The sequence below is a fragment of the Leptopilina boulardi genome, unplaced genomic scaffold (genome assembly GCF_019393585.1).
Source record: "Leptopilina boulardi isolate dan_hultmark-lab unplaced genomic scaffold, ZJU_Lbou_2.1 LbouV2_372, whole genome shotgun sequence".
Taxonomy (NCBI): Eukaryota; Metazoa; Arthropoda; class Insecta; order Hymenoptera; family Figitidae; genus Leptopilina; species Leptopilina boulardi.
Window position 1 is genome coordinate 1802847 of NW_026137943.1, and position 13587 is coordinate 1816433.

Here is a 13587-nt window from a genome sequence, read left to right on the forward strand (position 1 = left end):
GTAAAATAATTTTTAAAACATTATTCTTTAATTATCGAAAAAAAATTGTGAGTTTCTAACTATAGACGAGCAGGAGTTTTAATTGAAAAAAAAAACTTTAATTCGACTCATTTTAACATCATGGAAATATAAATGATTAATGAAATGCACAGAATGAATAAAAATATGAAAAGCAGAATTTTTTTTAAAGAAAAAATTATTAATTAATTGATAGAATTTTTAGGACGCTGAATTTTCATTTGTTCAAAATTACAAATGGCCGAGTAAAAAATCGATAGAAAAATTTCGGCGCAAATTTTAAAACTGATCAATCACGATTTTCTTGATAATTTCTAATTGGTCAATATTAAAAATTGCGCCAAAATCTTTCTATTAATTGTTTACTAGGCCCCCATTTGTAATTTCGGACAAATGAATAATCGGCGTCTTAAAATTTCTATCAATTAAAAATTCGGACAAATTAAAATTCAGTGAATTGGAATTTTTGTCAATTTAAAAATTTGAAAGAATTCTCATTCGATGGAATGGAAATTCTTTTAAATTAAAATTCACTTTTCGCATCTCTCAAATAAAAAATCAATTTAAATTAATATTACAAAGATATTAGTAATTTAGGTAATATTATTTAAAATTAAAATTATTTTAATTAAGCAATAGTATCTATATTATCTTAATTAAATAATATTATTTAGATATATATTAATCATTGGCTTTTGCAGCCATTCATTTACAATATACCGTTGAATCTAAATTTACGAATTGGATGCACGAAATCATAAGTTACTCGGTACATTTTGTACCCAATTTGGTAAATTATCATGCAAGCAATTCGCAAAGTGTTATTTCAATAGAAATTTGTATAATTTTGCATCTTGACGAGAGAGTGGCGCGTCGCGGTAAGACAGAGGAACGCCAGTGGGGCTTTTAGGAGATGCGTTCCATTTCGTCCAGACATATTCGAGAGTGTATACATATATATATATATATATCAGACGAATATCTACAATTCTCTAGTATTGTATATACGAGAAATGGGAATAACGAAAAGGTGAGTTTCTGCGGGCCCGGGTGCACAGAGCATATTGAAAATCGATTAGAATATCTACGTTTACTAAATAAATATATATGTATTCGCAATTCTACGTGTTGGTAATACATATATACATGCTTATATTCATATAGTTTGCCGCATCGGCAGCCGGATATAATGCGAACCATGAGACGCGCCTCTACGGGAAATGTACATACTCTTCAGTTTGGAATTAATATTAAAATGCCAGTCAGTTACTGTGACGATATCTATATAAATATATTAACAACAAAAATTCAACAATACACGTTAAATGAATCGATCTTCATAGATTTATTCATTCAAATTATTTTCCATTAATTTCATCATCAATTATTCACTTTTCTTTTGATTTAAACAATAATGCTTTAATTAATCTAAATGACAAACATCAAAATTCATATATATATATATATATGAATTAATTGAATATTTTGAAAAACTGATGCAATATTTATTTTAAGATTGTGTTACAAGAATATTTGTACTTGAAGTGTTTGAAAAAATTCATCGTCTATTTGAAGCGTGAAGATTTAAGCGCCACTCATATTTGGGCCCTTATTATGTGTGAATCCTCATGTAATACAGACCATGAGGTATATATTTTTGAGAGAAGACCCTCTCAACCGAGTGAGTCGCGTATATGCAGAACGCTATGTGTGGACATAAAGGGCAACAAGAGGTGAGGGGTTTGAGTTAAGGGAAATGGGAGCTTTAGGGAGTCGAGGTTAACGGACCATGTACGAGAGAGGGCTCTCCTGGTACATTGATCCTGATACCTTCAACCCTCTTCTTCTTCTCCTTCGTATTAAACCCACTCCTCTTAGAAGATTCCCTCATACATATATCTAATATTATGTTAGTAATTAAACCCTTTTCTATCAAGAAATTTCACTATTTTTATTTAAAAAAAAAAAAAAAAGTTTGCCTACGAAATTTACATTATGCTCTAAATGAAGGAAGTCAAAGTTGCTCGAATTTCGAGAATCCACGATCTTTGTTCGAATTAGTTATTCCCCTATCTTCAATTTCATGGTTTGCGAGAATTCTAAAGCCTAAAGAAGGCATGAATGATAATGAAAACCACACATAAATAGCGCCAATTATAAGTTTTTCAGTTTGGGAGTTGAAGCGCGAAAGAAGTGGAAGTAAAGTACGCGCTAGTTACTAACCTGTATATATATATATATATATATGAAGAATAAAAAGGCAATGGCAGAAGTGAGCAATAAAACAGTAGGCCATTGGACACACACAAAAGTGAAACGAAACGAGAATAAAATTGAAATAAAGGGAAGCAAGATTGTTAAAAAGTTTTTCCTCAAATTGTCTATCTACATGCATTTGAAAGTACCATTTCTTTTCTCCATTACGACTTTTTTAACAAAGCTTCAACAAAATATTTTATTTTAAAACAATATTAAAAAAAAAAAAAATTTGAAATCGAACCAAAATTAAACCACGTGATCTATTTTGTAATATGTCATAAAACAATTTACAAGTTTTCGATAATATTAATATTTAGATGAAATAATTTTAAACGAAATTTGTATTATTTTCGTTGATAAAGTTCGAGGAACAATAATGAATTCTGAGTAAATCGAAAATGGCTCAACGTTATATTATGGCAAGCGAGACAATGAGGCCATCGAAGATAGTTATATGACATTTAGGAGTTGACATTAAACCAACCCCCCCATGTAACAGAACGTTGACTGCACCCGTTCCGACATTTTGCTAATGCCAAGAATGCCGACCCTAAGAGCACTTTTTACGAGAGATTCAACAGTTTCACGCTCAGAGACCTCGTATTTTCTACTCCCGGACTTCAGTAAAGCGCATAAATGTATATCATTGCGAATATAAACCGAATCCAGTACAAAAAAAAAAAGGTCTTTCAGCCTATAAACATTTTTATTTACAAAGTGGTTATCCCAAATAAGATACTAAAAATCGTACTATTATTATTTTTTCCTTTTTTACATATAAAATTCCAAAATTTAAAAAATAATATAATATTAGACACTCTGATGTAAGGAATGTCAATAAAAAACAGGAATATTTTAAAAGAGAAAATAGTACTGTAAGAATAAATCGTTATTGAGTATAAAGATGCTTTCGCTGAAAAGCTTTATATTCCTATGCTTTTGAGAAATTGGTAGCCCAGGAGCTTTAAACCCTTAAGGGTTTTAAGGGAACTCGAAATTGAGTACACTTAACTGAAGGAAAGAAAAGAAGGGAGTGCTTAAAAAGAGGGCTTTGAGACAATGGAATTCCTGCTCGTCGCAGCAGCGACAAAGACGAACGGAAAAAAAGAATCTTTACGTTAGGCAGTAGACTTTTAATAAGGAAGAAGACTCTGGACGACGGTCTCTTCGTCAAGGTATAAACGACGGCAATCAAGGACCGAGCCTTCAGGATGCGGCGCATGTATCTTGAGAAGAGAACTTAGGAGAGAGAGAGAGAAAGAGAGAGAGAGAGAGGTCCTTTAGCAGCTTCTTCAGGTTTAATACGATCCCAGGAACATCCCCCGGGGACTTTCATTAGGGGAATTTACAGGAGGCGCTTCTAGCTTCAACCGGATCCACCTTCTACGACCCCCAGTCCACTAAATCACTCCAGTAAACGGCTTGGAATTTATTGCTCGCACTTTGCTCACGCGTGCCACAGGTATAAAAGGTAAAATTGACACCGTTAACCGAGTGCTCTTTTTACTCTATTTTTTTTTCTCCTCACAGATTGCCATCACTTATTTTCATTCTTTCACGAACAGAATATTATCCCTATGATCCTAGCTTTACTGAATTTTTAATGTCCCAACCATGTCGCAAACAAGTTATGAAAAATGAAGCCTTAAAAAAGATCAGTCTATCAGAATTAAAGCTTATAAACCAATTTCGCTAAAGATTTTATTAAACAAAAAAAAAAAAAAAACTAACCTTATTCTCAGAAATATAATTTTAAGTTATACATATTATAAAACGCGAATAAAGTTATTAAAAACTTTAATGATAATTATTTTTGCAGTTATATTTAAAAAATTATTATAATATATTACTCACCGGTTGTTGCATATGTTGGGGGGGATGGTCCTTCTCCACCTGAAAAAAAAACATTTTTATTTATTACAAAGTATCAAGAGAATTTTTTTAACTTGCTGTAAACCATTTAAAAACTCCCAATAATAGATGACTAAAAAAAAATTAGTATTTTGTAATCATTAAAATGATTAAGCCAACACCCTTTCCTATCAGTTGGCATGAAATGTGTTTATCTTTGTCTCTCGCACACTTTCCCAGGTATAGAGAGAAGTAAACAGCCTTCGTCACGTTAAGGTCCGTTTGCCAGTGCCACTAATCGATATAGCCCATTCGCTTTAGTTACGAGGCTCAAGCAAACGAACTTATTCGACCCTGCAAAATATTATTACGCGCCCCAATGAATTCGATCAGTTTCCGACATTGCATAAACCGTCAACCGCAGGAAAGTGCGAGTGAAATGGATATAGTTCAATTGAAAAGAGAAACAATCGTCAGTGAAAAGAGAGAGAGAGACAGAGGGGAGGGATTTGAAGGGAAAATTATTGGATGGTTCGAAACTATACACTGGGTAAATACAATAATGTGGGTGGGGGAGGGGGGTGGATAAATAAATCACTATGGGAAGAGTAAATATTTATGCAAGTATCTCAGTATAATAAGAAATTAATAATACGCTTATGTCGGCATTTCATTATTTAGTAATTAAAAAAAAAAAATTATTAATGAAATATTACGGTCGCCATCGCGATTCGTTTACGTTTGGTCCTATACTTTAAGTGCACATTTCCTCTCAAAGAAATTATTAATACATTTACATTCGCATGCATTTGACAAGTGAATTTTAATTACAAAATTTCAATAAATCATGTTTTTTAAAACATTGTATATTGGAAAAAACAAAATATTTATAAACAAAAAAAAAAAGTCTTAATATTTCAAAAATGAGAAAAAATTGCACAATTTCAATATTAATGCTCATAAATAACTCGCCAAGAATAATCTTGCAAAAATAATTGGAATCAAGTGATTTCGAAAGAAGCACACGCACAACAACGTTGATGAATGTTTTGAAATGGATGCAACGAGAACGAAATTAAATTTCTGTGAAAATTGCAGTTGTACGTTTAACATGCATATAAATCAAGCGGTTGCTTTCTAGTTCATACGTTATAGGAAACTTTTTGGAAGTTTGTGATAATTCCTATTGTTTTTCGAAAAAGACACTCCAATTAATTATTTTCCCAATTTAAAAGATACGAATTTTACCAGAAAAATCTTAACACGGAAATTGTGAACAAAAAAAAAAATGGCGCACTTTTTTGATTGTAGCACCAGATTTTGAGCTAAACTAAAATAAATTTTTTTGCAGTTTAATTTTGAGATGATTGATCACTTGTAAAAAAAATTTTGTTGAAATTATTTCCAGACACGCGTGAACTTTCACAGCAAGTGTTTGGTTTAGACTATATAGCAGAAGCCTTAACATTGCACTTGGGTTTAAGAATCTAATCAAAAAAAGTCGTATGGCTTCGTACATATGTATGAAACCTAACCTAATCGTAATTTCTTAAATAAATATTTCAATATAATTTTCAATTTACTTTTGTTTTTACAATTTTTATTGTACAAAACTTATTCTTTAAGAAATATATCCAAAAACTTTGAAAGAGTTTCCGTCTCTTTTGATATATATAAAGTTTTCTTTGTATATCCCAAGTGTTGGTAGGCTCTTTTGAGTTTCGGCTGGGCACTCTCTTGAAGTTCGGTTAGTCACCCCAGTAAAGCTATTCGGTGGTGCGTTAGTGGTGGCTGCCATAATTTAGCTGGGGAGTTTAATAAGGCATGCCGTACTTCAGCTCGGCAACGGGAAAGTGTCAATATGTCTAAGCCGTTGAGTGATATACATCCGGTCTCTCTTCGGAAAATAGAAGAACCACACACGACGAGCAGCACGACTATTTTCGAAGCGCTCGAAAAACATTCATCAAGCATCGACAACACAAAACAATCACCACACTTTTCAATCAACCACGTATTTTAATTTCTTCTATACACTTATCATTTTTTTTTTTTTTTTTTTTTGCACATCAGAACTATTTTACAAAAATTGTTTAAATGGACAATTTTTTTATAGGCGATTTAATTTAAAAATATTTTCGAAAAATAGACTATTGGGAAATTTTGCAATTTTTTCACGTAATACCTTGGGGAACAACCGACATTAAAGAAAGAACAAGAGTTGTGATAATCGATCGAATTGGCGTTGGAAGAAAACATGGTAGTTGCTTGAAATTCATCGGCAGCATCGACTCGGTGTGCTGCGGGTATCATAAATAAACCTGATGCCGGAAACACGAACATGCGAGCCATACGATAAATATACAACACCCGGTAATGCTTCTAGGCCTCGATTCGTTGTTCAAAAAGCACAGCTGAGCTTTTCTAGTTGCGTTTATGATGCGTGTGTTTGAAAATTAATACCACCTTTCGTCTTTTACGTTACATTCCAAAATATGTGTCATTGTTTGCCTTTGTAGAATCAATCCAATTAGTAAATAGAGAAATTATTTTAAATACAAGCAAAATCTAGTTTATATTGTATAAACAATTTTTAAGTTTTTAAATCATTCATTAAATGTTTTGAAAAAAAAAAAATTAAATCAACGAATTGAAAATTGTGGACTTTAAAATCGTAAATTCTTTTCTTATTTTTTTTTTTTATCTCGCATCTTTTCTCAGCTCTCTTTAATGGATTTTGAAAATATTACGAGCATATATTTCCTCTATAGTGAAAACGTGCGAGTTATGCATTCTTTGAAATAAATATCCATTTTCGAGTATAACATCACTTACGTCGAATTGTCGTATTTCAGAATAGCGTCTAGGAAACTAGGATTCTAGTTTAGCATAGTTGCACGCACACACGTATATATATATTCAGAGATGTAACTGGTTTGTGTGCAGTTTCACCAAGTTACGAGGACATAACCCACCTATAGCTTTCATCCTACACCACCATTTCCAGTACCCCATGAATGTTACGGGCCACCATAAAGCATATCGCTATTTCGCTAAAGGGCGTCTGGGGTACGTAACACCAGACCTCCCACCCTTTCGACCGCGCCCGATGATAATGCACAATAGAATTGTTCGGTTGACGGGGGAGTGAAGAGAGAGAGAAAATAGGGAGAGGCTAAAAAGGCAGATTAAAATGGCTAATGGCAATGAAACAGGTCGCGGACACCAACCACTCGCTTTACAACATCCCCAGCTCTTAATGTCGTCGCGTACATTAAATTCATTTATATTAGGGATGGTTACAAGTGTGTATATATATATATATAGAGGTGTTATGCACTAGAATGAATTTGGTGACAATGAGCTTCATGCGATATACTCTCAATTTTAACGAGTTCATATTTACCATTTCGCTTCTATCATCGTTTAACTCCCTTTCATTTCGGGCAAACTTAATTATCAGTCGTTAAACTATTCTCTTTTAGATTGATTTTTTTTTTCAAAAACAATTCAATGGGCTTTTGACAGGAATTGACGTGAAAAGCATTCTAATAAAAGTTTTATGCAAAATTTACGGAGCAATTTATGGGAGAATCGTTTAAAAAGCTGAGGGCAAGATTATTTTTTTAAATGCTATTATAAAACAATGATGTGTGTCCTGTATTGAAAGAAAATCAAATTTTCTTATTGAAGCGAATAAAAAATATTAATTTTTTACTAGCAAACAAATGCATACACTGAGAAAAATGTTTAGTCAGAGCAACCTAAATTTGGTTGGGCCAACAACAACATTTTGTTGGTATTTAAGCAAACAAACTATTTGTTTGTGTCAACCAAAAAATTTGGTTGAGTGTTTTTTGTTGGCATAAAAAAAAGTTTGGTTAGCTCAACCAAATTTTTTTTTGTTAGGTTAACAAAAATGTTTGGTTAATCAAACAGTTTTTTTTTTGTAAAATTAAAAATTTTATTCTACCTTATTTCTTTTCTTTTTATTTCATTATTTATTTATTATCAATTTAACATTGAATTTATATTTATCCAATTGAAATATTTGTGGACTTTGAAAAATCTTATCTCCGCCTGGGATCGAACCTGTTTTAAAACTGAAGGTTGGGAGTACTGACCATTGGACTACCCATCCTTGTGAAAGATTTAAACTAACTGTTCTCTTAAGCTATGAGCTGAGAGCGAATCAAATTATTTGGTTGTCGCAACCAAATTTTGGTTAGGACAACAAACGATCATTTGGTTTTTTAGACCAAACTATTTTGTTGTCGTAACCAAATTATAGTTAGAATTTAAAAATGTTCAACCAAATAATTTTGTTGGCCTAACCAAATGTTTGGTTGAGATAACTCTACGACTTTGTTTCAGTCAACCAAAATTTGGTTTCAAGAACCAAAATTGCCTAATCAAACTATTTTTTTGCAAACACTAAATTTTTTTTCTCAGTGTATATTTATAAAAAAAAAAAAAAAAATGTCTAACCTCAGCCTGCAACTGATGTATCACATATTTCATAAGATAAGATCTGACAAAAACACACGATTTAAACAAATTTTCTAACACTCCCGAATTTACGTTTAAATTTAAAACAAAATAATTTTTCTAAAATTTAAGCGATCGCGATTTTAAGAATTTCGAACACTCCCGAAATACAAAAAAAAAACTTTGATAAAATGACAAAAAAAAAAGTTTAACATTTTTTCGTTCGCGAATTAAAAGGGTCGAGCACTCACGAATTTATTCACTTGAAATTTTGCTTTTATACAAAATTTACACTCACGTTGACCACGTCCGAACAGGTCAATACACGAATTGTAACTGATTGAATTATCTTTGGGATTTTATGACCTTCAGCTTCAGGCAACCATTACACTTCAATACAAAACAAATAGCTCGGGACGCAGGTATAAAGACATTTTCAAAATCGCTTTTGATATACATTTAAAATAATATTGAAATTATAATTTTTAAATTGAAAAATTGTAAAATAATTTTTAAATTTAAATACTATTTCACTTAAAAAAAATTCTATTTTATTTATAACTATTTTTAAAAATGTTCAAAAACAGAAAAAAAAATTTTTTTTCAAAAAGCTTATTATCAGTATAAAAAAATTCTCTTTTTAAAAAAATTAATGACATTTTTTATTTACAGTGCTTTAATAAAAACAAATTGTATTTTAAAAGTGTCCCATATACTTTACCAGTCGTACGCAAAATCTCTTTTTAAATTTCTTTTCAAAAGATTTTTTTAAAAGAAAATTAATTTTTAATGCAAATATTTCAAGTTTCGAGTTTATTTTCCAGTTATTTAACTATTTTATTCTACTAGAAATAAATTTTTCTTTTTTTTATGAATAATTCATTTTTAATATGTAAAATACAGAAAATAAATTGTATAAAAAAGATAATTCTCAATAAATGCAATGAATGTTTGTAGGCAAAAATGAATATGAGAACGTTACATATCACGTATTCTGTGCCATTTGACGAGAGAGAGAGAGTTCATCGACGCGAAAATTACACAAATTATACGATCATGGAAGAAAAATCTGCCGCACCGCAGCTGCCGAGTCACCTGTTCAAACAGCCATCATCTACTCCAGATCTCTAAGTTTAACACGCCAGGTGATTACGCATTGTACTTCCCACATTAATATATATATATATATATATTACTCAACGCCATGAATCTTATCTTTTCAAAGAAATATTATCCTTATTTAAATAGTCTGTTACTATACAGTAATAAAAAAAAACGCTATTTTTCCTATTGGAAAAAATTCACAGAAAAAATATTTGAATTATAGCAACCCAAATATTCTCTTTTGAATCAGTGAGATTTCTCTGATAAAATAGTTGGAATTTAACAACTAAATCACTTTAGTAAGATTTCCACTGGAAATCAGTAGAATTATTACTGATTTAAACAGTCGAATCTGCATTATCAATAATCGATAAAGCAGTCAAATCTGTATTATCATTAATCGGTAAAACAGTTTTACAGATTCAATCAGAAAAAAATTCTACTAATTTTCAGTGAAATATGACTGAATTTCAGTGGAAATTTTAATGAAATAATTCAGTTGATAAATTCCAACTATTTCATCAGTGAATTCTTACTGATTTAAATATTAAGAGAGTAGAATTAGAACATTCATAAAAAAAATACCGTATACTATTTTTATATATTTATTTGCATTTTCAAATGAAATGACTTTTTTTTTCTATTACACTAAATGTTTGATCGTCAGAGGCGAAAAACCCACATCGCATTTCGCACGTGATCAGTTTGCTGAAATGTGCATTGATTATGGTTATGGTATGAATTTGGAAACAGGTGGCGATTATTGCGTGTCAGTGATTCTCATATTTGATTTTCAATTCCCAGTAAAATTAAGCATTTTTTATAATTGTAAATAAATTACATAAAAAATGTTATTTTTAAAAACAAATGCAATATTATTATTCTAGTGGGGCATTTTTTCTTTTACAAAAAAAATTGTATAATTAAGAAATAACATAGGGAATAATTTTATATTAAATGTGTTTATAGAAAAAAAAAAAAAAAAAACATTTAACTGGAATAGGTTAAATGCTGGTGATGAAAATCTAGTCTCGTTGAGATCCGAGGAGTAGAATACGTTATTATCAGCTGGCGGCACGTGCCAGGGCCACGTGCGGGAGCAGATGGTTCAGCCACGTTACACCTTGCAACCCTGTATCCACGCTTGGTTGCTAATAGTAGTTTCGTGAGCTGCGGGTGTCTCAAAAATAACCGCCGACAAAAAAAAAAAGATGAACAAGAAAAAAAACAAAAGTGAACTGACTTTCATAAATGAAAATAAGGCCAACATCATTTTCCGTTTCATTTACTCGAGACGAAAAGTAAACACATTACAATTCATCATTCAGCTTTCAGTAACATGATGCCTTGCTAACCTCAATATTAGTAACGTTGGATTTTAAAATAAAAATTCAAGATATTATATTTCTAAGGATTTAAACTTTAATTTAAAAAAAAAAAAAAAATGTTCTGATATTATTAAATATTTGTCTACAAATCTGAATTAGTTTTTATTTATTATTTACTTTTTTTTGTTAGGAAACTGTAAGCCGTTTTAAATTAGCCATTAAGTTGGAAAGAAATAGCTTACAAGCGATTAAAAAGTTTGAATGAAGAGATTTGAAAAATTAATGAAAGGTGTAAAAGTAGTTTGATAGGTACGCTACTGGGGCAAAACTAGATAGAAGATAGTACAACTTTTTCCTTACACCCTGTCTTTCTCTCTCTCTCTCTCTCTCTCTCTCTTATGACTTAGGTCGTCGTATCGTTTGGACACCCTCTGCATCGCTGCGAACCTAGAGATTAAACTCGATATTGAATTTTTTCTTCAAGAAACTTCGCTCCACGTAATACTTGCTTTAATCCGAAAACCCTTCACTGAACACACATATCGATCATAAAAATTCATAAGATTTTTGTCAAACTACTTTTTAAAGACAACCAAAAAAAAAAAAAAAAAAAATGTATCACTGGCTTCCTAAAAATTTAATAGTTATTTAAATTTCTTTCATTTCTTCACTATTACTAATAAAAAATATTAAAATTTTTTTCTCAAAAAAAAAAAAAAAAAAAAAAAGAAACTACTAATTACAAAAAAATTTTTTTTTTAGTTGAAAAAGGTAATTTTCGTTTTTATTCACTTGAGTAAAATCTGAGGATTTTCGGAATTTAAAGGTCGTCGTTGGGTCAAGTTGGGTCAACGTGCGGTTTCATTTACGAAATGCACAAGACTCGTTGCTCGTCCAACACACCTGGACGCTGTAAACGTCGTTATAAACGCTGGCGTAACGAAGATTTGTAGTCTTCTTAATCGTACGCAGTTTTTTTACGTTTCACAGGTATAAACGTCGTTCTTAAACGTCACCTGCGCAAATTTCTACACTCTATAATGGAAACCTTTCTCCTAAATTGGAATTTAAACGACCTTACTTCAAACTATAAAAGAAAATTAAAGCATTCACTTTTCTAATTTCTTCTAAAATTAAAAAAAAAAAAAAAAAAAAAAAAAAAAATGCTAATTTGTTTATAATAAAAGAAGATTTTCACTGAAAAATAATGATTGAAAATCAAATTTGTTTTGCCGACTAATAATAATTTCAATCAGTAATAATTCAACTGATTTTAAAGAAATTTACGAGTGTAATAATAATATTCTGTTAAGACAACGAAAATTTATCAAATTTTCTTTTTATTTGAAAAAGATGTTTTGTAATTTCGCCAGATTTTAAATATTGACTGGATTTTTGTATCAAGGGAAAGGTGATATTTCAAAAAGTAAAAACGTGAAAATAAAAACTGTATATTGCTCGACTGAAAAATGAACTACGTCCATAATACGCTTGGTGATTCTACAAGATTTCTGGCAATAAAGCAGATAAAGATAGAGGGAGAAAGAGAGAGAAAAATGAAAAAAGAAGAAATAGAAGAACAAGAAGAATTTCGTAAAATGATCTAGAATGCAGCCAATTTTTAAAGTAGCTTGTAAGTAGCGTCTAGAAGACGCCATGGTTTGCGTCCAAAAGGTCAATTTCCTTTATTTGCCAACTGTGCGTTTGACATAATGTAAAAAAAAGGAAAGAAACGAAGAGCAAATGATGTCGAAAAGTTAATGTTCTAAGAAACGAGAAGGATAGTAATGCCGGGATAAGGGGGGGGGGAGACACGCCAGCTTGCGTGAGTTTGCATTATAATTAAACGAGGCAGTGTGTGCTTCATAGACTTAATTAAATTCACTTGATTAATTAGGTTATATTTGTCAGACATTTTCATCGATTTACGCTCCTCTATTGGCAACACTATCCATCGTCACAAAAGACTAATAGCTTTTTAGCACTTTTAAGTGAATGCCTTAGGAAAATAAAACTTAAAAATCAAAAATCATATTAAGATTTTAAAATTCATTGTATTTTAACAAAATGTTCTTTTCTTCACTGCATATAAATTCCCAAAAAAGGAAATTCTCTATACGAAGTGAAGAAAGATCATTAAAATCAATGGATCTTTTTGATTCAGATTTTCCAACTTAAAAAAAAAAAAAAAAAAAAAAAAACAAACATTTCCCTAAAGGAAATAATCGAAACTTATTTTTTCAGGAAATGACTTTCGTTACGGGAAGGTAACTAATATTTGGGAGATATGATAGCGTGTTGGCGCACCCTTACCCCAAATGAATATTGACTTCTTAGTGATTATACATATAGCTTGAGCCCTTCACAACTCGACCACAGTTAGAAACCAAATTCATGTGACTTCAAGTCTGTTGGGGTTTCCTTACGTTTTGCTACATAGTGAAAAAAATTTTTAAAAAATTCTACGAAAATTATTCTGTAGATAATAAACTAAATTCATATGCAGAAGAAAGAAAAATTTCGTTTTTACTTTCAATTT

At 30.9% G+C, this 13587-nt stretch overlaps 1 protein-coding gene across 1 annotated transcript in view; it reads right to left on the reverse strand.

Annotated features, from left to right (window-relative positions):
- The window catches only part of LOC127287683 (collagen alpha-1(I) chain-like), a 69380-nt gene that overhangs the window by 25488 nt on the left and 30305 nt on the right, over positions 1-13587 (reverse strand). Inside the window, exon 2 of the mRNA XM_051314744.1 lies at positions 4132-4170. Coding sequence (XP_051170701.1) covers positions 4132-4170 — 39 coding nt within the window. The remainder of the gene's footprint in view (positions 1-4131; positions 4171-13587) is intronic.